General features: G+C 49.5%; 3 protein-coding genes across 3 annotated transcripts in view; all 3 read right to left on the bottom strand.

Moving 5' to 3' along the window:
• The window catches only part of LOC139788444 (feather keratin Cos1-1/Cos1-3/Cos2-1-like), a 42274-nt gene extending 39257 nt beyond the window's left edge, over window positions 1-3017 (bottom strand). Inside the window, exon 1 of the mRNA XM_071728398.1 lies at window positions 2666-3017. Coding sequence (XP_071584499.1) covers window positions 2709-3017 — 309 coding nt within the window. The 3' untranslated portion in view covers window positions 2666-2708. The remainder of the gene's footprint in view (window positions 1-2665) is intronic.
• Window positions 3018-12644: 9627 nt separating this feature from the next.
• LOC139788336 (olfactory receptor 6F1-like) lies at window positions 12645-13672 on the bottom strand. The gene has a single exon (XM_071728243.1). It carries the CDS (start codon window positions 13644-13646, stop codon window positions 12645-12647), a length of 1002 nt encoding a protein of 333 aa, XP_071584344.1. The 5' UTR covers window positions 13647-13672.
• A 2029-nt stretch (window positions 13673-15701) lies between these two features.
• On the bottom strand, window positions 15702-18815 carry LOC139788449 (feather keratin Cos2-3-like). Its single transcript, XM_071728407.1, has 2 exons — window positions 18649-18815; window positions 15702-16331 (listed from the first exon to the last, which is right to left on the bottom strand). The coding sequence occupies exons 1-2, from the start codon at window positions 18655-18657 to the stop codon at window positions 16011-16013; spliced, it is 330 nt and encodes a 109-aa protein (XP_071584508.1). The 5' UTR covers window positions 18658-18815; the 3' UTR covers window positions 15702-16010.
• Window positions 18816-21136: the final 2321 nt, after the last annotated feature.

The following is a 21136-nucleotide window of genomic DNA, read 5'->3' as shown; positions in this document are numbered from 1 at the left end:
ACAACAGAGATCTCAAAAGGATGGGAACTGCTTTATGGGTGAGGAGAAAGGCTGAGGAATCCTGCTGACCATGTGCTGGCTATCCCAGAGTGGATCTGCTTCCAGTGCAGTGTTGGTGGTGTCAGGAGTGGGACACAGGCTTCTCTCATGTCCATGTTAACACCGAATGCAATTGTGCAGTTCATCATCCTGGTGCTGAGCCAGGCAAGGGCTGAGACCATGAAGGCTGATATCTCTGTGCTGTGAGGGGAAAGACAAAAGCTCTTGCTTGCATAGGAAAGCCAAAGAGTTGAGATGGCAAGGACTTTCATACTTCACACTGGAAACTTAATCTGGGAAACTTGTCGAGGAGGGAGGAATTTGAGACCACATACCCCAAAGGCAGGTGCTCCCTCTAGTCATGTTCAGAAGAACATGACAAGGTCTGTCACCCTTGAACACCAAGGAGAAAAGGGACATTAGATTTGTAAACTTGTACCCCAAAGCCAGCTGCTCTCCCATAGTCATGTCCAGTATAAACTTCTTTGGGATAAGGGCTGTGCACAGTGGACATTAGATATCAGAAAGGATATTAGAAGGAATTTCTTCACTTAAATGATTATCAGACAATGGAACAGGCTGCCCAGTGCAGTGGAAGAGTTACCATCCCTGGAGCTATTTAAGAGTCATATAGTCATAGTACTTAGGGATACGGCTTAATTAAGGACTTGTCACTCTTAGTGTTACTGTCCTGATCATCTTGAAGGTCTTTCCCAAACAAGGTAATTCTGTAATTGTGATTCTGTGATTCTTTGATGATTTGATTCCCTGATGATTGCTGGAGGCTGGTTGTTGAGGTCTGGGACCAGTTCCATCTTCAGTGCAGGGAGAGGTCCTGCCCCAGCATGCTCACGGGGCAAGAAAGGCTTGTATGTCTGGGGTGATTCAGACTCCCTGCAGCTCCAAATGCTGGGGCTGGGACACCAGAGAGGAAGCTGGCCTGATGAAGTGTCCTGAGGATAAATACCCTCTCTTCAACAGCCAAAGAAATATTAATTCAATGGTCTTAAAAAAAGATAAAGACATTTTATCAAGGCTTATAGTGACAGGAGAAGGGGTAATGGTTTGAAACTGAGAGGGCAGATTTAGGATGGACATAAGCAAGAAATGTCTTATGGTGAGACACTGGAAGAAACTGTCAAAAAAAATTGTTGATGCCCAATCATCAGAGTCTTTCAAGGCCAGGTTGGATGGATCTTTGAGCAATGTGATCTGGTGACAGCTGAGAGTATGTCAGGTGTGTTGGTCATCTTTCAAGGTCTCTTCCAAGCCAAAATATTCCATGGTTCTGTGATTCTGAGATTCCATTACTCTATGACAAGCCCTGTGGGGGCTTGGGCACTGTGACTTCAAAATAAACCTGTGAGTTACCCTAGTTCTGCACATCTGTGTAACGTCTGGGGCAGAGACAGTGAAAGAGAGAATAGGGGAAGAAAAGTTAGATAGATAACAGAAAATCACCAGTCCTGGATCCAGTCTTGGCCCAGCCAAAGGGGGAGGGTTGCTGTCACCAAGGTTCCCAAAGTCCAACATCCCCCCTTCTCCTTTTATACACATTTTTTTGCTTACATAAATATTTAGTAAGGATGAGTAAGTGTGGTTGAGACATATCAGGATTGAACAACTGAAGTGGACCTCCCTCCCCTCTACTCCTTCCACCTCAATCTCTATCACTGTCTCCATGTGCAGCCCTTAAGCCATATGCAGGCTCTCATTTTCATAGGTGTCAGGCACTCCTTCATCAGGCAGACCTTTTATTTTATTGAAGGGCTTACAAGGATGTTTCTACACCACTCCCCACAATAGGTCCTGAGGGCTTGTCACGCACAGAAAGAGAACATCTTGGGCTGTTTTAAAGGCATCTTCTCACTCTATCCATAGCCCTGCATCCTTTGGGGATACTTCTGACAGCCACTTTTCCCACCACAAAGTTATCCAAACCATGAAGAACTGCCTTCTGTACAGGCTTGTCAGCTGCTTATCTCTCTGAACCTCCAGCAGCATCAGTCTCCTCTCTGGGGGATAGCAGTGGTTGCCCCCCACACACATACATCTGTGGGGCATCTCTAAGGCCAAGGAGCCGTGTTTAAGCAAATGTGTAAGAATGCAGGGCCTGACCACCTTTGGCTGTGGAGAAGCTCAGTATGTCTTCATCATCCCCAAGAGTCAGGGACTGGAAGAGACCCATTGCCCTGTATCCCACCCTTGCTTTCCTCTGCGAATGAGGACAGGTCCCCTTGTACCCTCACCTCACCCCTGCAACCCCGGGCAGTGCCTTTCTCCTTGGAAACAGAAAAAAATATCCACAAAGAAAAGGATTACAGGGAGGCAGAGGCTGGGATGCAGAAAACTTTAATGGTTCTGAAGAGAAAAACGAGTTCCTTTTCAGTCACAGCAGAGAACACACAGGATATCCATTTACCCACAGACAGAGAGTGATCAGGAGACACCCCAGGTGAGCTTTGAGAGTTAAAAATAAGAGAAGATAAGAAAGAGATGGGAGAGAAATTAAAGCAAGAAAGTTCAACTTCATCCATGCTTTCAGCTGCCTCTGCTTTAGGAGGGCAGCACTGGATGCTCAGTCTCTCTGAAAACCATGATCGAGAGCTCTGTTCTCCAGAATCACCTTCTGATTCTGGGGGTTCTTATCTGGTCTGTCACCAGAGGCTCTAGCAAGGGGAGCACCTTCTGCCACAGTAGCGGCTAGAAATGCAGGAGAGGTCAAGACCACCAGAGCTGATGGGCACTCCATCACAGCTGAGGATGCTGCCAACAGCAGCAGAGGTGGAGGAGCCCACCACGGTGTTCTGTGGGAAGGAGCTGAGGATGGGTCCGGGCAGGGTCACCACCACGGGGGAGGGCTCAATGACAATGGTGGAGCTCTGGCACTGCCTGACACAGGGCTCATTGCAGCTGCTGGCCAGAGGGGTTGGGCCACAGGGCTGGCAGCAGGGCTGGCACGGGTTGTAGCAGGACATGTCCTGGGATGGAGGTGCAGCTGGGGACAGAGTAAAGAGAAACCGGAGCACAGGGTCATGTGAGGAATAGTCTACCACAAGACCACTGTCCTACCATGAGTATTCCAGAGGCACCTGCTGAGCTGGGAGACAGAAAGTGGTCACTGAAGAAAAAGGATTCCTTGGCCTCATCCTAGCACAGGACTGCAAAGTGTCACCAGGCCCAATGAGGCTGCTGCCTATTTCTTCAACTAAGAGCTCACTCAGACACATCACTCTCTGACTGAAATCTTCACCCATCTTCAAACCCTCATGACAGGTAGCTCTATGACCTAGTATAAGTTGGAGTACCAGACATCTGTATGACCAGAAAAGGTCATGGGGAAAGACCTTCACACTCACCTGGTTCCCAAGAAGAAGGAGGTGAGAGAAATGGCTTGGATAATAAAGAGTTGTGCTGGCTTTTATGGTGGCCCTGACCTGTCCCATGCCCAGAGGTAGCTTCACTCCCAGAGGAAGTGGCAATTTTCTAAGGTGCTCATGAGGGATGGAAAATATCCCAGGTAATGATATGGCCTCAGTGGTTGTTTTCCCAATTCTACCTTTTCATTTCCTGGCTAATGCTATACCCATTCCCTAGCAAAGGCTTCTTCTGAGAGGCCCCAGGATTTCCAGGGCAGGAATGTGTCACTGTCAGCAGAAGCCTCAGCTCAAGTTCTGAATGGATGCAGTACAGACAAGTGATGTTGGCCTGGGGCACGCTGGTGGGGTTGCCAGTGGCCAAATTGACAGGAAGGTCCACAGCCACTACCAGCCCCACTATCCTTGGCTGGTCAAGGGTTTTTTTGCATGAAGATTTGCTGCGTCTTTCTCTTTCCTTTCTTCCTTTTCTTTCTCTTCCCCCCTTCTCTCCCTCCCTCCCACTCTTCCAACTTGCTCCCATGTTCACTGGTTCTCAGCTTCCCAGGCAGGTGGGCTGCATTTCTGAGTTTCAATTCTCTTCTTTATAAAGCTGCCCAAATGTCTTTTGAATATCTCCAAGGAGGAAAAATCCACCTCTCTGGGCAACCCGTGGCAATGCTCAGTCACCATCCCCAGTTAAAAACCGTTTCCTGCTGAACCAGAGAGGGCCTCCTGTGTTTTACCATGTGCCTATTGCCTGTGGTTTTGTCATTATGCACCTCCAAGAAGAGTCTGGCTCAGTCCTCTTTTCACCTTATGTACTGGTTTTGTATGGATGCTTGAAGCTTCCTTCACATTTGACAGAACCAATGCCGGAGGAGTGCAAGGAACTCTGAGTGCTGGAGTGGTCAAGCCCATCAACGAAGGTGGCAGAGCCTCTGTGACAAATTTTTTAAGACAGGGGGAAAAACTGCTATGGAAGAGCAGCTGCAGGAAAGGAGTGAGATTATGTGAGAGAAATAAAAATTTAGACACCAAAGGCAGTGAGGGAGGAGCGGGAGGTGGCACCCCAAGTGCCAGAGCAGAGTGCTATCTACAGACTCTGGTGAAGACCACGTCAAGGTAGACTGTACACTTGTAGACTACGGAGATGACATCCATCTGCAGCCTTTGTAGGACCGCACAGCAGAGCAGGTGGATGAGCCTACAGGAGTCTGTGGCCCTATGGAAAATCTCCTGATGGAGCGGGTACCTGGTAGGACCTGTGACCTTTTAAAGAGGAGCCCACACTGGAGAAAGATTTCTGGTAAGACCTGTGGTCTTGTGAGGGACCCATGCTGGAGAGGTCTGTTCCTGAAGGACTGCATTACATATAAAGGACACATCCTGAAACACTTCATAGAGAAGCCTGTGGGAAGGACTCACATCGGAGAAGTTTGTGAAGGTCTGCCTTCTGTGAGAGAGACCACACAGAGGAGCTGGGGAAGACTGTGAGGAGGAAGGTGCAGCAGAGACAACACGTGGTGAACTGACCACAATGTCCACTCACCATCCACTGGGTTCAGCTGCGATGGAGGAGAAACAGAAAATTGTGAGTGAAGTTGAGCCTGCTGTAGCTGATACGAATGGCAACTTGTGAACTTTGTGAACACAAAACCTCTGTGGAGGACAGCAGTGATGAGGGTTCCTGGTCACACAACATGCTCAACAGACAAGGGGGTATTTCTGAGCAAAGGTGGAGCAAGGCAGGGACTGATGGCCACTGGCTGATGAGTAACTAAGGGTGTCTTCCTCAGCTTCCAGTGCCTGGAAGATGACTTGATGCACTATGTCCTACCTTCCAATGCCTCTAATAGTGCTGAAACCTCCCCCTGAACCCCCACCTGATTTCCACTCAGAGCAATGGGATTATCCCTCAGCAGTCAGTATGCAGATGGAAAAATCACCTGAGGGACACAGGGAGGTTGCATCAATATTTTAATGAGTGTAAAGAGGGAAAGGAGGTCACTCAGAGCTTGAGAAAGAGCAGGAGCAGTCAGGAAGCAGTTCCTCTTTTCCTGTGCCAGAATTCCCACAGGATACCTGTAGACTTGCCTGCCAAAGGGAGACAGGGCATTAGGTCACCCTTCGCTGGTTTCTGGAGTCCCCAAAACAGATTTTAGGGAAGTACAAGAAAAAAATATAAATAGATGCAAAGATAGAGTGGAAGACAGGAGTAGTGGATATCAGCCATGCTCTCAAGTAGACCAGAGTGACCCTTTCAGGGAAAGCCAGAGATGACCAACTGCTCCTGAATCAACAGCATGCAGTATGTTGTTAAACAACATGTTCTGAGTTCATGGGGGTCCTTTTTCAAAGTTCTTATAAGCACCTTTAGCAGGGGAGGCATCTATTGAGACAGTAGAGGCTGGTAATGCAGGAGAGGCCAAAGCCCCCAGAGCTGATGGGCACTCCCTGAGAGCTGAGGATGCTGCCAACAGCAGCAGAGGTGGAGAAACCCACCACGGTGTTCTGTGGGAAGGAGCTGAGGATGGGTCCCGGTAGGGTCACCACCACGGGGGGGGGCTCAATGACAATGGTGGAGTCCTGGCACTGCCTGACACACGGCTCATTGCAGCTGTTGTCCCTGAGGAGTTTGGCCACGGGGCTGGCAGCAGGGCTGATAGTGATTGTAGCAAGACATGTCTTGGATGCGCGAGGTGCACCTGGGAGAGAGCATAACATGGAGGATGTGTGAGAAGGAGCATGTTACCACACCTCCTAATGAGGAAGGCAAAGAACATGCACATGCAAGACTAGAGGTGGACCTCTAGTATATGAAGACTTCTTGTCATCATTCTGCCAGAAAGAGCCACAAGGTTTTATTCAGCTAATGCCTCATTCATAGCCCAGAAAACAACCCAGTACATTTCCAGCCTCCATCCATAAACATCATTCTCCCTATTTGTGCCTGTTGGTGACAAGGAGCCCCAAGATCTGGCACAGAACAAAGAGGGTGTCAAATGAGAGGTCCATTGGGGTAAGATCTCATTTAGAGAAAGCAGAGAAGAAGAAGGGGCTTCACCTGCTTCCCAAGGAAAGGAGGCAAGAGAAGTGGGTGAGAGAGTGAGGAGCTGGGCTGCCTTTTATCATGGATCTTTCCTGCCTTAGGCTTCCAGAAGCATCCCTTGGAGACATGGTTATTTTCTGACAAGTTCATCTTGAATGTAAACATCCCAGCTAATGCTGGTTGTTTTGGCTTCCTGAATTGCTGTCTTTTCACTTCCTGCATTATGCCCCAACACATTCTTCAGTGGAGGCATCTTTTGCAGGACAGGATAAGAGGCCTAAACATTTCTGGAGAAAAAAAAAAAAAAAAAAATCTGTGTGAGCAGGGGATTCACCTCACATGTTGTAAGAGTCCAGTAAAGGCCACTGATGTCAGCTTGGGTCACTGTTTTGGGGCAGATGTGTCTTGCCCAAGACCGCTGACTCCTTGCAGATGGTGTTTTCCTTAGGATACGGTCTCTCTGGATACCCAAAACTGCGACCTGGGAGACACGGGGAGAGCATCCAGAGCTGCGGGAGAGACGGAACCGCGGCGGGCGGGGTCCTGAGTGTGGCGCGGGGGGGGGCGCTGCCGCTCCGCTCAGCCCCGTGCCCCGGGGGGTTCCCCCGCCCCATCCGCACCGACACCGGCATCAGCACCATGAACCCTCTCGGTACGCAGACATAAATCCCCCATCACACTGGCAACGCCCCCCCCAGCGGGCAGGAATGGGCCCGGGGCGCTGTCGGTGTTCGGCCATGCCCGGGAAGGAGCGGTTGCTGCTCTGCACAGGGGGGCGTCCAGCAGAGAGTTTCCTGCCCACGGGCAGCCGGGAAGCCTTCGCTCCTCACCCACGCAATGGCCATTGCTGACGACGTGTTTTGGGTTAGCGCGTGATCTTTTGGAAGTCGGGGGGCAAAGCGCTGGTTCCTGTGAAAAGCTGCTGGAATCTCCCCCTGTTCCAATCCCTGCCCTGCCTGTGCCCAAGGCCCAGCAGATACGGGAAGATGGATGCACCTCTGCCAGTAGCATACTCGAGAAAGGGAAAGTTTAACTGCAGAAACGTAAGAAAAGGACCCACAGAGCAGAGTAGAGGATAAAGTGAGAGAGAAATGCCAGATAAATACACCAAGGTCAGAGAAGAAGCGAGTGGTGGGAGCATAAAATATAAGTAGATTGAGCTATTTTTCTTCCCAAGTTGAGTTTGTCTGGTTTTGCCTGTTACATCCCTAAAGCAGGGTTGCAGGTGTGACCTCCTTACTCGTTTTCTCTTTTTGGAGTCCAAGATGTTCCTCAGAACTGAGCAGTGTCTTTGGGTCTGCATACCAGTCTCTATCAGTAACTATTAACATTGAACATTATCAGTCCTAGAAGCAGATGCTGACTGAGAAACTTAACTGTTCATTTCAGCAAGTGCAGCTACTTACAAAAGACTTAGTTGAAAGCAAAATTACAAGAAAGAAAATTAGCTCTGTCCTGGCCCAAACCAGGACAGTGCTGCAAGGCCTAACTGCCAGCAATTGGAGAAAGGACCTCTGGTCATAGGGTATGATGGTGTTTGTGCCAGCAGCTGAAGGGACTGGGGTGTAAGCAAGGTCTGGGTGCCAGCAACTGGAGAAGGAAAAACATGTCACAGGATGACATTGCCAAACCACAGCAAAGTTTGAAGGATCCCAGAGTGTGGGGGAATTGTGAGATGAGTGGGTCATTACACACATCTGTATGCTTGGAAAAATCAGGCTGGCATAGTCAGAGAGAATGAGGAAACCCAAATTCTGGGTGAGAGGGTTGAGGATCCTGGCTGTGCTATTAGATAGGATGGGGCCTGCAATGATATTTGAGGGATGAACAAATGTGGGTGTTCTTCGGGCTTGAGTAGGTAACTGTGTGTGTTTTCACCAGGGAAATGTATGCCCCAGACAAGCTGGAGACAGTCAGGTGAAGGGCCACTATGGATGATGAAGAGATGGAGCAACTCTCACATGGTGGTGGGCTGAGAGAACTGGGACTCTTCAGGACCAAGAAGTCTCAGAGGTGTTCTCATCAATTTGTACAAATCTCTGAAAAAAGGGTGGGAAGAATGTAGAGCTGTGCTGTTCTCCATGGTGTCCAGTGACAGGACAAGAGGAAATGAGCACACACTGAAATGGAGAAAATTCTGTCTGAGCACCAGGAACCACTTTTTCTCCGTGAGGGATAGGAAGTCCTGGAAGGGAATGACCAGAGAGGCTGTGGAGTCTCAATTTTTGGAGGCACTCAAAACCTTCCTAGACATCTTGCCACACTGGTGCAGGGAGCTTCCATGGCTGTGCAACAGTCCTGGGGAGGGAGAGACTGTGTGTGTGCGAGACTGAGCTGGGGGGGAGGGTCCTTCAAGTTTCCACTTCTCAGTGATGCTTCCCCTGTGCATCCAAGTGAAGGACCTTGGAACATCATACAATTCATCTCAATTCGTTTATCCACCCTTTCCAGATGCCTCTGCAGAGCTTTCCTACCCTTCAGACACATAAACAGACTTTCCAAATTTGGTGTCATCTGCAAGACTAAGGGTGCCCTTGATAACCTCTTCCAGATTACTCATTGATACAAAACAGAACCATCCCCAGTACAAACCCATTGGGAACATCATTTGTGACCAGCTGCACACTGGATTGAACTCCCTTCACCACAACACTTTGGCCACAGACCACATTGCCCCAACCACCCATTGCTCTGTGGATGGATAAGGGTCTTCTTGTATCCCCTTCCATCCCAGAGCAACACCTTTCTCCTTTCACAGCTCAGGGAGTGTCCACAGAGGGAAGGACCACATGGAGGCCAGGTTTGAATGCAGCACAACTTTAATGAGAGCAAAGAGGGGAAATAAGTCACTCCTACTGGCAGACAACAGAGCACAGACAAGCCAAAATTCTGCTGCTTGCCCCTTAGAGGGAGAGGAGAGTGATGGTCCCCACCAGGCTGGCTTTGGTGGGACCTTGCTGCTAAAGGAAAGCAAAGCAAACCAAGAAAAGGCAAACAAAGGCAACGGCACTCAGCTATATGGGAAACAGCTCTGAAAAGTCTTGATCTTCTGTCCAGTGCCATATTCTGAGTTCATTGGTGTGTCCCCTTGGGGCTTTTTGAGCATCTTTATCTTAACCTTCTGCCATAGTAGCGGCTGGAAATGCCAGAGAGGTCACAGCAGCCAGAGTTGATGGGCACTCCATCACAGCTGAGGATGCTGCCAACAGCAGCAGAGGTGGAGGAGCCCACCACAGTGTTCTGTGGGAAGGAGCTGAGGATGGGTCCGGGCAGGGTCACAATCACAGCAGGAGGCTCAATGGCAACAGTGGAGCTCTGGCACTGCCTGACACAGGGCTCATTGCAGCTGTTGGCCAGAGGGGTTGGGCCACAGGGTCGGCATGGCAGGCAGGGGTTGTAGCAGGACATGTCCTGGGGCTGGAGGTGCACCTGGGAGAGAGGGAAAGGAGGAAGCAGAGCAGTCTGGTTACACTCAATGAGCCCAGGCAAAAAATGAATGGGGACTTGAAGGCTTAGCTGCAGTCCACACAGTCTTCATGATCCAATGAAGAGCAACCTGGCCCAGAGAGATTCTTGCCTAAGTCATAACTCAAACTCCCCCTCACCATGTCCCACCTCCTTAAGAGACCTTCTTCTCACTTGTCTCTATCATGACAAGGAGATCAAATATCCACTACAGGAAAGAGGCTGTATCAGCTGAGAGGTCAGTCAAAGAGAGATCTTGCTTAGGAAGAGTGTTAGAAAGGGATTCAGACTCACCTGGTTCCCAAGGAGAAGGATCCAAGAGAAGGCAGTGAGAGAGCCAGGATTTGGGCTGCCTTTTATACCTGCCCTTCACTGCTGCAGGACCAGAGGCACCCTTGGCAGAGGTATCAATTTCCTGACAAGCTCATCTTGGATGCAAACCATTACAGCTAATGATATGGGCTGTGTTTGGGTTTCCAGCACTGCTGCCTTTTCATTTCCAGGTTTGGGCCATGCCCATTCTCCTATGAAGGGCTCCTTCTGAGGACACAGATGAAAGGCCCCAGGATTTCCAGAGCAGGAATGCAGTAGTGCATGCAGAAGAATCAACTCAAATGCTTTACGCATCCAGATTAAGCAAGAGATGTCAGCCTGGGTCACTCTGATAGGGCTGTTTGAAATCGCACTGTCAGGGAGAATCTCTAGCAATCTTCAACTGGATGCCACGAGCTTCCATGATTCAGAACATGCCATGCTCTCTTAAAGACAGCCCTCATTAGAGTCCATGGTTCTTGGTGTTCCAATGCATGTTTTTTTCATGTGAGCACTTGTAAGCACATTGTCGCCTTGTTCTCTTTCTCTGTGCCTCTACTGATGGACACAGCTGGAGGAGGAGGTTTTTGGTAGGAGGCACAACTGCATCTACCATTTTGCTACATGGTTGTAGTAGCCCAAGGAGGGGAGAGCCCTTCCTTGCCCCTCATCTGGATGCCAGAACAGGAAAAAGACCCATCAGCCAGACACTGGACAAGATTCTTTGTTCATAACATTCCTGTACTTACTGACTTGCCCTCTCACAGGCAACAGGAATGGTTCTGGAGACCCAGTCTCAGGTGAACACCCACCACCACTTCACATGGAAGCTGAGCTGGAAGGTTCTGGGTTTCCAGCTGGATCCCATCCTGTGAATTTGAGACTGTTGCTCGTGAAGCATCTACTTTACGTGTGTCTTACCTCTTGTCTCACTGCTGTTTCAGGGCTGTCTGCCTTTCTAGATTGACACAGGTCTGCTCAGGCAGCCATGCTGGAGGCTTTGCATGACCCTACTTATCAGAGAGGACTCAAGGCAGAGTTGATGAGGAACTGACAAGAGCGCTCAGTGTCTCTCACTCGACTATTTGTAGAGTAGCTTGGACATCAGCTCCTGCTTTTCATTGCTTTCCAGGGCTGCAGAGTGCTCCAGCACACCACAGACACAGCTGTCCTTCCAAATCAGCATCAGCTCTTAGCATGACTGAAAAGCAGTGATGGTTACCTGATGATAGATCCAGGCTCAGGTTCTTTCTCCAGCCTCAACGTGCTCTCCCAGGGGTTTTCCCAAATACCACTGAGAAGGAGAGCACAGCTGACAAGGGTGGGCATCAGTCTGTCATTGGGCACTGGTGCCTGGGCCTGGCTGCTGGTCTAAGAGCTGAGTCCCCAGGACAGGTGGGTTCAGGAGGTTGATGAATCACCTCAGAAATACCATTAGTTTTAGAAGGGAGGAGTAGGTGTTCAATCTGAACTCAGTCATTATGGTTGGAGAGCTCTACACTCAGGTGAAATAAATCCTATATTGTTCACAAAGGGACATCTGCCATATTGAGGATTCTTCCTTATGGAGTGGTCACATGGAGTCCCTTCACTGTCATTGTGCAGAAAGAAGAGCTTTGAGAAGGTGATTCATCTGTTCTAAAGCGAAAATCTTGTGAAGGAGAAAAGCAAGTGCCCTTTGGAAGTGCTAATGTCTTCCTCATGAGTGCAAAGAGAGCCTGGCTAGCCAGCCAGCCTTTCACAGCTCTGCAGCCTGGGGACTTTGCCAGCCCTTTTAATGTGTTTCCACAACAAAGCCCCAAGATGAGTGAACCAATGGACTGGTGTAAATTGATGTGCCTTTAGAAGTGGAAATGGACTAACAGATCTAGCATGAAAGATAGAAATTTTAATATTTTTAATTAAAAATTTAAGAGTCAGTTCAGATACCGGAGAGAATCAAGGGGAGAGATTTTTTTTCACTGTCTTATGCAAGGGATAATGGCTGTAGTTAGAGACACTCGACAATGTCATTTTTTATCTTGAACCAGAGCATGATTCAATGGAACATCCACCAGAATGAGACATTACAGAAACTTCAGGCTAGATGAAGAAACAAGTGTCCATTTCCTAAAGCAATGAGACAGTTGTGGGATTTTTTCAGGGGACTGAGGAGGATCTAACAGTTTCTGGATAAGGATTGTGATTTCTTCTATACCCTGTTCTTCAGAGCAGTATAGGGTGTTCTGAATTTACCCAGGAGTGAAGAGATGGAGCATCAGAGTCAAGATTCAGATCAGGATAAGATGTCTGTGAGTGAGATGAATTCACTGTGGAAGTATTGACTTTTCATACTTGTGGTGGCCAGATGCACTTATACTTTGCAGAGGAACTGCTGCAGGGTAGAAGTCATGGCAGGGAAGGGATGAGACTGCTTCTTCTCAATGAGGCCCTTTGAAATTCCACTTTTCCTGGAAAAACCTCCTCAGAGCTTGCTTCACTTCTGTATTCCTGAGTGTGGAGATGAAGGGGTTCAACAAAGGAGTTACAACTGTGTTAAAGGTATTCACAAGTTTGTTCAGATCCAGGGAGTTCTGGGTTGATGGTTTGACATACAGGAATATGGCAGAGCCATACCAGATTGTGACAACACTCAGGTGGGCAGGGCAAGTGGAAAAGGCTTTTTTCCGGCCATGGGCTGATTGGATTCTCAGAATGGAAGAGATGGTGCATATGTAGGAGACCAGAGTGACCACACAGGTGGCTACCACAACAATTACGGAGATAAGGAAGGTTGCCAGCTCCACAGGCCACGTGTCACTGCAGGAGAGAGCAAGGCAAGAATCTATATCACAGATGGAATGACTGATGACATCTGGCCCACAGAATGTCAGCCTGGCTGTCAGAAAGGCCAGCGGTGAGATGGCCAGAAAACCTCCCAGCCAGGAGCTGAGCACCAGCCAAGCAGAGAGGACACTGTTCATGAGGGAGCTGTATCTCAGGGGGTAACATATGGCCAAGTAGCAGTCATAGGCCATGGCAGACAGAAGAAAACACTCAGTGGAACCTAAAGAGAGAAGAGAGAACAACTGGAGAATGCAGACACTGAAGGAGATGCTCTGACTTGTCCCCAGCATGACTCCAATGGCTTTGGGAACAACACCTGTAGCGTACCAGATCTCCAGAAAGGAGAGATTACAGAGGAAAGAAGGACATTGGGGTATGGAGGTTCCTCTTATCCACACGAGGGCTATGATGGATGTGTTGCCTGTGACTGTCAGGGAGTACGTCAGTGCAAACACCACCACAAGGGAGACTCGGAAATGCCATGTCCCTGGGAAGCCAAGAAGGATGAATTCTTCCACACTTGTCCCATTTGCCATGTCCTCCCGAGTGTTGAGGTCCGTCTGAAAAGACAAGAAAGCTTCTGTGGGAGACTGCATGCCTGTGCTGGTCCTTCAGATGCTACAAGTAGTAAAACAAAGGCATCATCCCTGCAGAAGTAGCTGGGGCAGAGCATGGGAAAGCAGCATCTACCCTAGGCTAAAATTGTTAGGGAAATCCTTCACTGTAGAGATGTGGTTGGACAAATGGATCTGACCCTCAAGATCAGACACACAACATCAGAGAAAGATGGAGAGTTATTTATCAGATCAAACACAGGCACCTCCTTTAGAACATGGGGACCTCAATCCTTCTGTGACATGGAAATCCCATTCAGGAAATTATGGACAGCGGAACTATGGCTGAGAGTCTCCATCTATGTGAAGAGAAGTTTCAGTGAGGAAGGGAATATCAAAGCTGCACTTTTCAGGGCAGCCAATACTGAGTTGTGATTTCAGTAATCAAGTCTGAGGGATCTGAAAACTGTCAGGACATTGTGGCACTTGCAGAGATTTTCTTACATAGATGGGTCCAGATAATCGTCAAGGTCCATCCAAACCGAAACCGTTCTAAGATTCTATTAATATGTTGCACAGAGAGGAATGTGTCACAGAGGCTGGTCACCAAGGGCAAGCTAATCACCCCTTTACCTCTCACTTTACAAAGGGAAGAACTTTTGGCTGTAGAAGCAACATCTGACACTGCTGGAGTAGAGGGGAACACAGCACAGGTGATCCAAGCATGCTAAGAAAGAACATTTCCTCCTCCCCATTTCCTTCTTTGTTCCCCTTGCAGAGTAATTTCCTGCAGCTACAGTCTCCCGGGGCTCTTGCTGGGGATGTGTGGGTTCTTGAGTCTCCCTCACACACGCAGCAGGATTGGTCTCAGCATGCACCTCGGGTACCTCATCCTCGCAGCCTTCCTGAGGCAACCACTGGGTAGGCATTGGCTTTGCCTGTCAGCACAATTCCTTCTACACCCAGGAGACCCTCGCCCCTCCACAGTTCTCTGCAGGGACTGCTCTTGGATGATGGGCAAATGGTGGGAACCATCAGATCACAAGGGTGGTTTCACACCTGCTTTCTCAAGAAGCTGTTACTGATGGTCAAGAAAAGATGAGACTGAAACAGCTCCTCTTCTGATCACTCTAGGCCTCTTGCCAGCCATCCATATGTCTCAGACTCTCTGCTCATCTGTTTGGACTCAGTGTCCTCTATAACTTCCTCTTGTTTTCTATTTGATGTCTTCTCCCTGCATGAACACTGACCTTCACTTTCTTCCAGGCACCATGGGTCAGATCACGGTCACCCAGCAAGAAGGGGAAATCGCAATACAGGAAGGAGGCACCTTTCAGACCACATGCATGTACCAGACACCTACTTTTGAAAGCTTGCAGTGGTACCAGCAGAGGAGAGGCCAAGCTCCACAGCTGGTCTCGTTTCAGGCAGCAGCTGGCTTCAAGCACAGAGGCCGTCTCACCACCTTGCTGAATACCACAAGGAAATACAGCCTCCTGCAGCTGGAGTAGGTCGAGGGCTCTGACAGCGCCTTGTACCTCTGTGCTGTGGGTGCAGGAAGCTTCCTTGGCTGTGCAACAACCCGGGGGAGGGAGGGGCTGTGTCTGTGCAAGGCTGAGCTGTGCAAGGCTCAGCTCTCCCCTGGCAGCGCTGCTTCTCCTTTGGCCCAGGTGAATGACCTGGAACTTGGCCTTGTTTGACCTCATCCAGTTGGCATCCTCCCAATGATCCAGCCTGTTCAGATCCCTTTGCAGAGCCTTCCTGCCCTACAGGCAGATGAACACAGCTGCCAAATTTTGTGTCATCTGCAAGCTGCCTTGAGGATGCCATGGATCCCGTCCTACAGATGGTTTCTAAAAATATGAAACAGAACTGTCCCCAGCACAGACCCCTTGGAACATCACTTGTGACCAGCTGCACACTGGATTGAACTCCCTTCACCACAACACTTTGGCCACAGACCACATTGCCCCAACCACCCATTGCTCTGTGGATGGATAAGGGTCTTCTTATACCCCCTTCCATCCCAGAGCAACACTTTTCTCCTTTCACAGCTCAGGGAGTGTCCACAGAGGGAAGGACTACATGGAGGCCAGGTTTGAATGCAGCACAACTTTAATGAGAGCAAAGAGGAGAAATAAGTCACTCCCACTGGCAGTGCATAGACCTCCCAGACAAGCCAAGAATCTGCTGCTTGCCCCTTAGAGGGAGAGGAGAGTGATGGTCCCCACCAGGCTGGCTTTGGTGGGACCTTGCTGCTAAAGGAAAGCAAAGCAAACCAAGAAAAGGCAAACAAAGGCAACGGCACTCAGCTATATGGGAAACAGCTCTGAAAAGTCTTGATCTTCTGTCCAGTGCCATATTCTGAGTTCATTGGTGTGTCCCCTTGGGGCTTTTTGAGCATCTTTATCTTAACCTTCTGCCATAGTAGCGGCTGGAAATGCCAGAGAGGTCACAGCAGCCAGAGTTGATGGGCACTCCATCACAGCTGAGGATGCTGCCAACAGCAGCAGAGGTGGAGGAGCCCACCACAGTGTTCTGTGGGAAGGAGCTGAGGATGGGTCCGGGCAGGGTCACAATCACAGCAGGAGGCTCAATGGCAACAGTGGAGCTCTGGCACTGCCTGACACAGGGCTCATTGCAGCTGTTGGCCAGAGGGGTTGGGCCACAGGGCTGGCATGGCAGGCAGGGGTTGTAGCAGGACATGTCCTGGGGCTGGAGGTGCACCTGGGAGAGAGTAGAAGTGTAAAAGGAGGAAGCAGAGCACAAGGTCAAATAAGAGGCAGCCTGATTAACCTGTCACAAAGGGGAGCTGGAGTTTTGGCAAAATGTCACAAAGTTTTTATTGCCCAATACAGAGCAGCCTGGTCCAGAGAGGCTCTCTAAAAATTTCGTAAACCAAAAGCTCCCTCAGCCATGCCCCAGACTCTCTAAGTAGAACTCCTCCCCACTTTTCTCTGTCAGGAAAAATACAAGCCCCAGCACCAGGCAAAGGAAATCTAAGCTAAGCTATACATTGAAGAGAAATCTCACTCTGGAAGAGGAGGAGAAGGGCTTCAGACTCACCTGATTCTGAAGGAGAAGGTGGCAGAAGAAGGGAATGAGAGAGTGAAGACTTGGGCAGCCTTTTATATTTGCTCTTCATAGCTGCAGGAACAGAGGCACCCGCAGCATAGGTAACAATTTCCTGACAAGCTCATCTTGGATGCAAACCATTACAGTTAATGATATGGGCTGTGCTTGGATTTCCAACACTGCTGCCTTTTCATTTCCTGGTATGAGCTATGCACATTTCCCAATGAAAGCTTCTTCAGAACACCAGGATTAAAGGTTTCACCAATATTTCTAGGGCACAAATTCAGCCATGCAGACAGAAGACTCTGCTCAGGGTCTGGATGGGAACAGAGCAGGTAAGTGAAGTCAGCATGAGTCACTCAGGTGGGGCTCTTTGAAGTGTCAGTATCAGGCAGAAGCTCAACAAACGTCAGTCAGAAGCCATGGGCTGCAATGCATGAGGGCACCCCATGGTCTTCCCTTCCCATCTCTCCTCAAGCTCACCTCTGTGTCCTCTTGCTCTTTGTCCCTTGCTGTTGCATCCCAGGGTGTATGTGTTGTGTTGCTCAGTTTTGACTACATTGAGCCTAACACTGTTTCCAGGAGAACCCTCTCAGACTGGCTGTCTCAGCAGAGCTCATGGTTCTTGGTGTCCCTGATCATGAGAGAATAAGCTGAGACCTTGGACATTGCAGGTGCTGAATGAAAGGATCAGGATCTGTGATATTGCTTTGCTCTCGGTGGAAGGACAGAATTTTTGTCTATCAGAGGGAATGCCAAAGACCTGATGGCTGCCCTGGACTTGATCTGACAAGGACTATTATGCTTTGCAATGGAATCTGTCTTAGTGCCCAGCAACTGCCTTTTATGGGCTGAGATGCTGGATTAAATATTGCATCCTGAAAGCCTTCTGCTGTCCCACTGGGGTGTCCAGAAAATACTCTCCGAGGTGAGCGAAAGTTCCTGAGCCCATCTCTCCTCCTGAATGTTTGACTGCCTTGGCTTAGCTTCAGTTTCAAGACAGTGAAGCCAAGGCTTACCTCCTTTCCTTCTCTGACCTCAGTGCAATCAATCACTTTTCAGGGAGCTCTGATTCCTTCCCTGTGGAGCTGCTTCTGATCTGAGACTCTAGTGTAGGTGACAGACAAAATCATTTGTTTCTGAAGAGTTAACAGTCACTGCGGGCAAGTAACATGAAGGGGATGTGTATGCCTAGTGATTAGAAGGACCTTAACAGCCTCTCTCATACTTCCTTTATGACAAATTGGAGATTAGTTCATTCAGTGAGAGAAGTTTTTACAGTCTCCATTCTGGAGCAGAGTGACGCAATGGAATTTGTTCCAAGCAAGGGCTGATGTAGATGACCTCTGAAAGTCCCTCCTGATCTGCACTCTGACTCGATGAGTCCTCTAGACCCCTGCCCTCCCTGATGCCTGCATGCTCACTGGCTGGTGTATGCAGCCTGGGAGCTGGGAGGGGGCGGGAGTAGGTGCTGCAGTGTGAGCCAGGAGCAGGGACTGGCAGGGGGCACCAAGGCACGGGCTGCAGAGCGTCAGGATGAGGAGGTGCTGGGGTGAAGATCTGGCAGGGCTGATCATGGCGCTCTGGGGTGCGTGGTGCAGTGCTGGACGGGGGCTATGTGGGTGCAGCACCAGACCAGGGGCTCAACACGCGCCCTCCTGCTCCTTCTCCTTTTTTATTCCCCCTCTATCCTCCCTTCTGCAGTCATCATTTCTGTCCTCAATGAGGTCACTCGCTCCCAGCTTACCTTTCTCACTCAGTTGCTCCATTTCTGTACCCATCACTGCATCCACCCATCCATTCCTCCCAGCCACCCTCTTTCCCTCATTCCCATCTCCTTCATTCTGACTGTCCTTCCATAAATCCCTCATACTTTCTCATCTCCAACCAACCACTCAGAAAAATTAACTATCCCTACTTTGTTCTAAGAACACATCCCCATTGTCTCTGAGCCTTCTTCTCTCAACACCTGCTGCATATTTCCTGCTGAAGCAAAGTGATTCTTCTTTTCTCCTTGGCAGTGGCTGTGGGCAGAGCCGAGGTGCAGCAGGAGCCACGAGCAGAGACCACCGAGGACACCGCCATCAGCATCAACTGCTCACACCCCAACATAAAATCAGCCGAATTAATATACTGGTACCGTCAGTTCCCGGGCCACGGACCGGCATTCATCGCTCTCGGTCACAAAGTCTCCAAAGCGCTGTCGGCCCCGCCGGGGCGGCTGTCGGTGGCGACAGACCGCCGTTCCAGCGCTCTGTGGCTCTCCGGGCCCCGGCGCGAGGACGCGGCGGTGTATTACTGTGCCGTAGGAGACACGGTAAGAGAATCCGGGGCTGCGGCCGCGCAAGAACCGCGGCGGGGCGGAGCCGGGAGTGTGGCGCAGGGGGGGCAGCCCCGGGTCGCTCCGCAGCTGATGTTTGCAGCACAGGAGAGGGGAGGCGAAGCTGCCATTTCCTTCAAGACTGATGGCTTCTTCGTCCACTGATGTTCACCGTCTAGGCAGATTTGAGCTGCACGTCCGTGATTTACAGGGCCACCCTCACCTTGAAGCCTTGGTTGCCAGAGTGTATTACTGCAGAATTAGATGCACATCAGCGAAGGGTTCTATCTCCACAGTATGCAAGGTATCCACCTAAATGAGAAACACAGCAAAGGGTGTGGCTTTGCCAGGAAACAGGAGAGGGAGTAAGGTGTTGGCCAGGAGCAGCTCTTTCTAGTGTCAGGCTTGCTCCTTGGCACTTCTCTGCTCACCAGCTCCAAACACCAGGATTTTGCCCCCCACCCTTGTCCTTTCCCCAGTCCTAGTCCATTTACTTTCATTAGTGGCAGCAGTGGCTGGGGAGCCCCAAGTCCTGCCTTTATGCCTTGCACAGGTGTACAATTATGATGGGGATTGTGCTGCAGATTCCTCTGCTTTGACACCCCACCTGTCTGCCCTACACCAGCCAGTACTGAGCCAACCCATAGGAATGTGGAGTCCATTCCCATATTCTATAAATTTATATATTCACCCACGAAAATACCTTTATCTCTTTCTTATCAGCTGCCTCACCCTGACTCTGAGTCCCTCAGGGGTCGGTACTGGGACCGGTGTTGTTCAATATATTCATCAACGACTTGGATGAGGGTATAGAATGTACCCTCAGCAAGTTTGCTGTGCTGCCATTCAGAGAGACTTAGACAGGCTGGAGAGTTGGGCAGGGAGAAACATGATGAAATTCAACAAGGGGAAGTGTAGAGTTTTGCATTTGGGGAAGAACAACATGATGTCCCAGTATAGGTTGGGGGCTGACCTGCTGGAGAGCAGTGTAGGTGAAAGAGACCTGGGGGTCCTGGTAGACAAGAAGATGACCATGAGCCAGCAATGTGCCCTTGTGGCCAAGAAGGCCAATGGCATCCTGGGGTGCATTAGAAAGGGTGTGGTTAGTAGGTCAAGAGAGGTTCTCCTCCCCCTCTATTCTGCATTGGTGAGGCTGCACCTGGAGTATTGTGTCCAGTTCAAGAAGGACAGGGAAGTGCTTGAAAGAGTCCAGTGCAGAGCTACTAAGATGATTAGGGGAGTGGAACATCTCCCTTATGAGGAAAGGCTGAGGGAGCTGGGTCTCTTTAGTTTGGAGAAAAGGAGACTGAGGGGTGACCTCATCAATGTTTTCAAATATGTAAGGGGTGAGTGTCAGGGAGATGGAGTTAGGCTTTTCTCAGTGGTGACCAGTGACAGGACAAGGGGTAATGGGTGTAAATTGGAGCATAGGAGGTTCAAGTTGAATATCAGAAAAAATTTTTTTACTGTAAGGGTGACGGAGCCCTGGAACAGGCTGCCCAGGGGGATTGTGGAGTCTCCTTCATTGGAGACATTCAAAACCCGCCTGGACACGTTCCTAGGCAATGTACTCTAGGGGGCCCTGCTCTGGCAGGGGGGGTTGGACTAGATGATCTTTCGAGGTCCCTTCCAACCCCTAGGATTCTATGATTCTATGATTCTATGATTCTGAGTCTTAATGTGTGGAGCCGTATCAAACAGCTGCTTCCAATTAACACAGGCTGAACTAAGAGAAACCTGAAACCCTTTGAACACAACTGGTTTCCCCAGCACCCTGAACATTATGAGGATACATTGTGCTTTCAGAAGTCTAACTCTAAAAAAAAAAAAAAAAAAAAAAAAAAAAAAAAAAAAAAAAGCACACAAAAGCTATCTCTACTGCAAGGAAGATATTTTCTCTTGCAGTGTAAATCTTCTGAAGAAGAGGCAAACCCAAGGAAAAAATGCAGGAAGCCACAGAGACTCTTCACTCTCTGGATGCCTTGAACTCCCAGGACCCTGCTCACTACTTCTGCACCATTCACAGGTCATGTGGAGATAGGAAATCCAGCTAAGCTTTAACACAAACCTTCTAGGACTTAGCACAGGATGCACAAAGTTTTGAGTAGATAATTGTTGAGATTTCTCAGACTTTCTT

The sequence above is a fragment of the Heliangelus exortis genome, chromosome 29 (assembly GCF_036169615.1).
Source record: "Heliangelus exortis chromosome 29, bHelExo1.hap1, whole genome shotgun sequence".
NCBI classification, from domain to species: Eukaryota; Metazoa; Chordata; class Aves; order Apodiformes; family Trochilidae; genus Heliangelus; species Heliangelus exortis.
The sequence above is the reverse complement of the archived record's forward strand: the minus strand, read 5'-3'. Positions and strand labels throughout refer to the sequence as shown.

Bases quoted from the DNA above. Each gene is read 5' to 3' on its own strand.
- LOC139788336 (XM_071728243.1), bottom strand. From the start codon at position 13,646: ATGCAGTCTCCCACAGAAGCTTTCTTGTCTTTTCAGACGGACCTCAAC.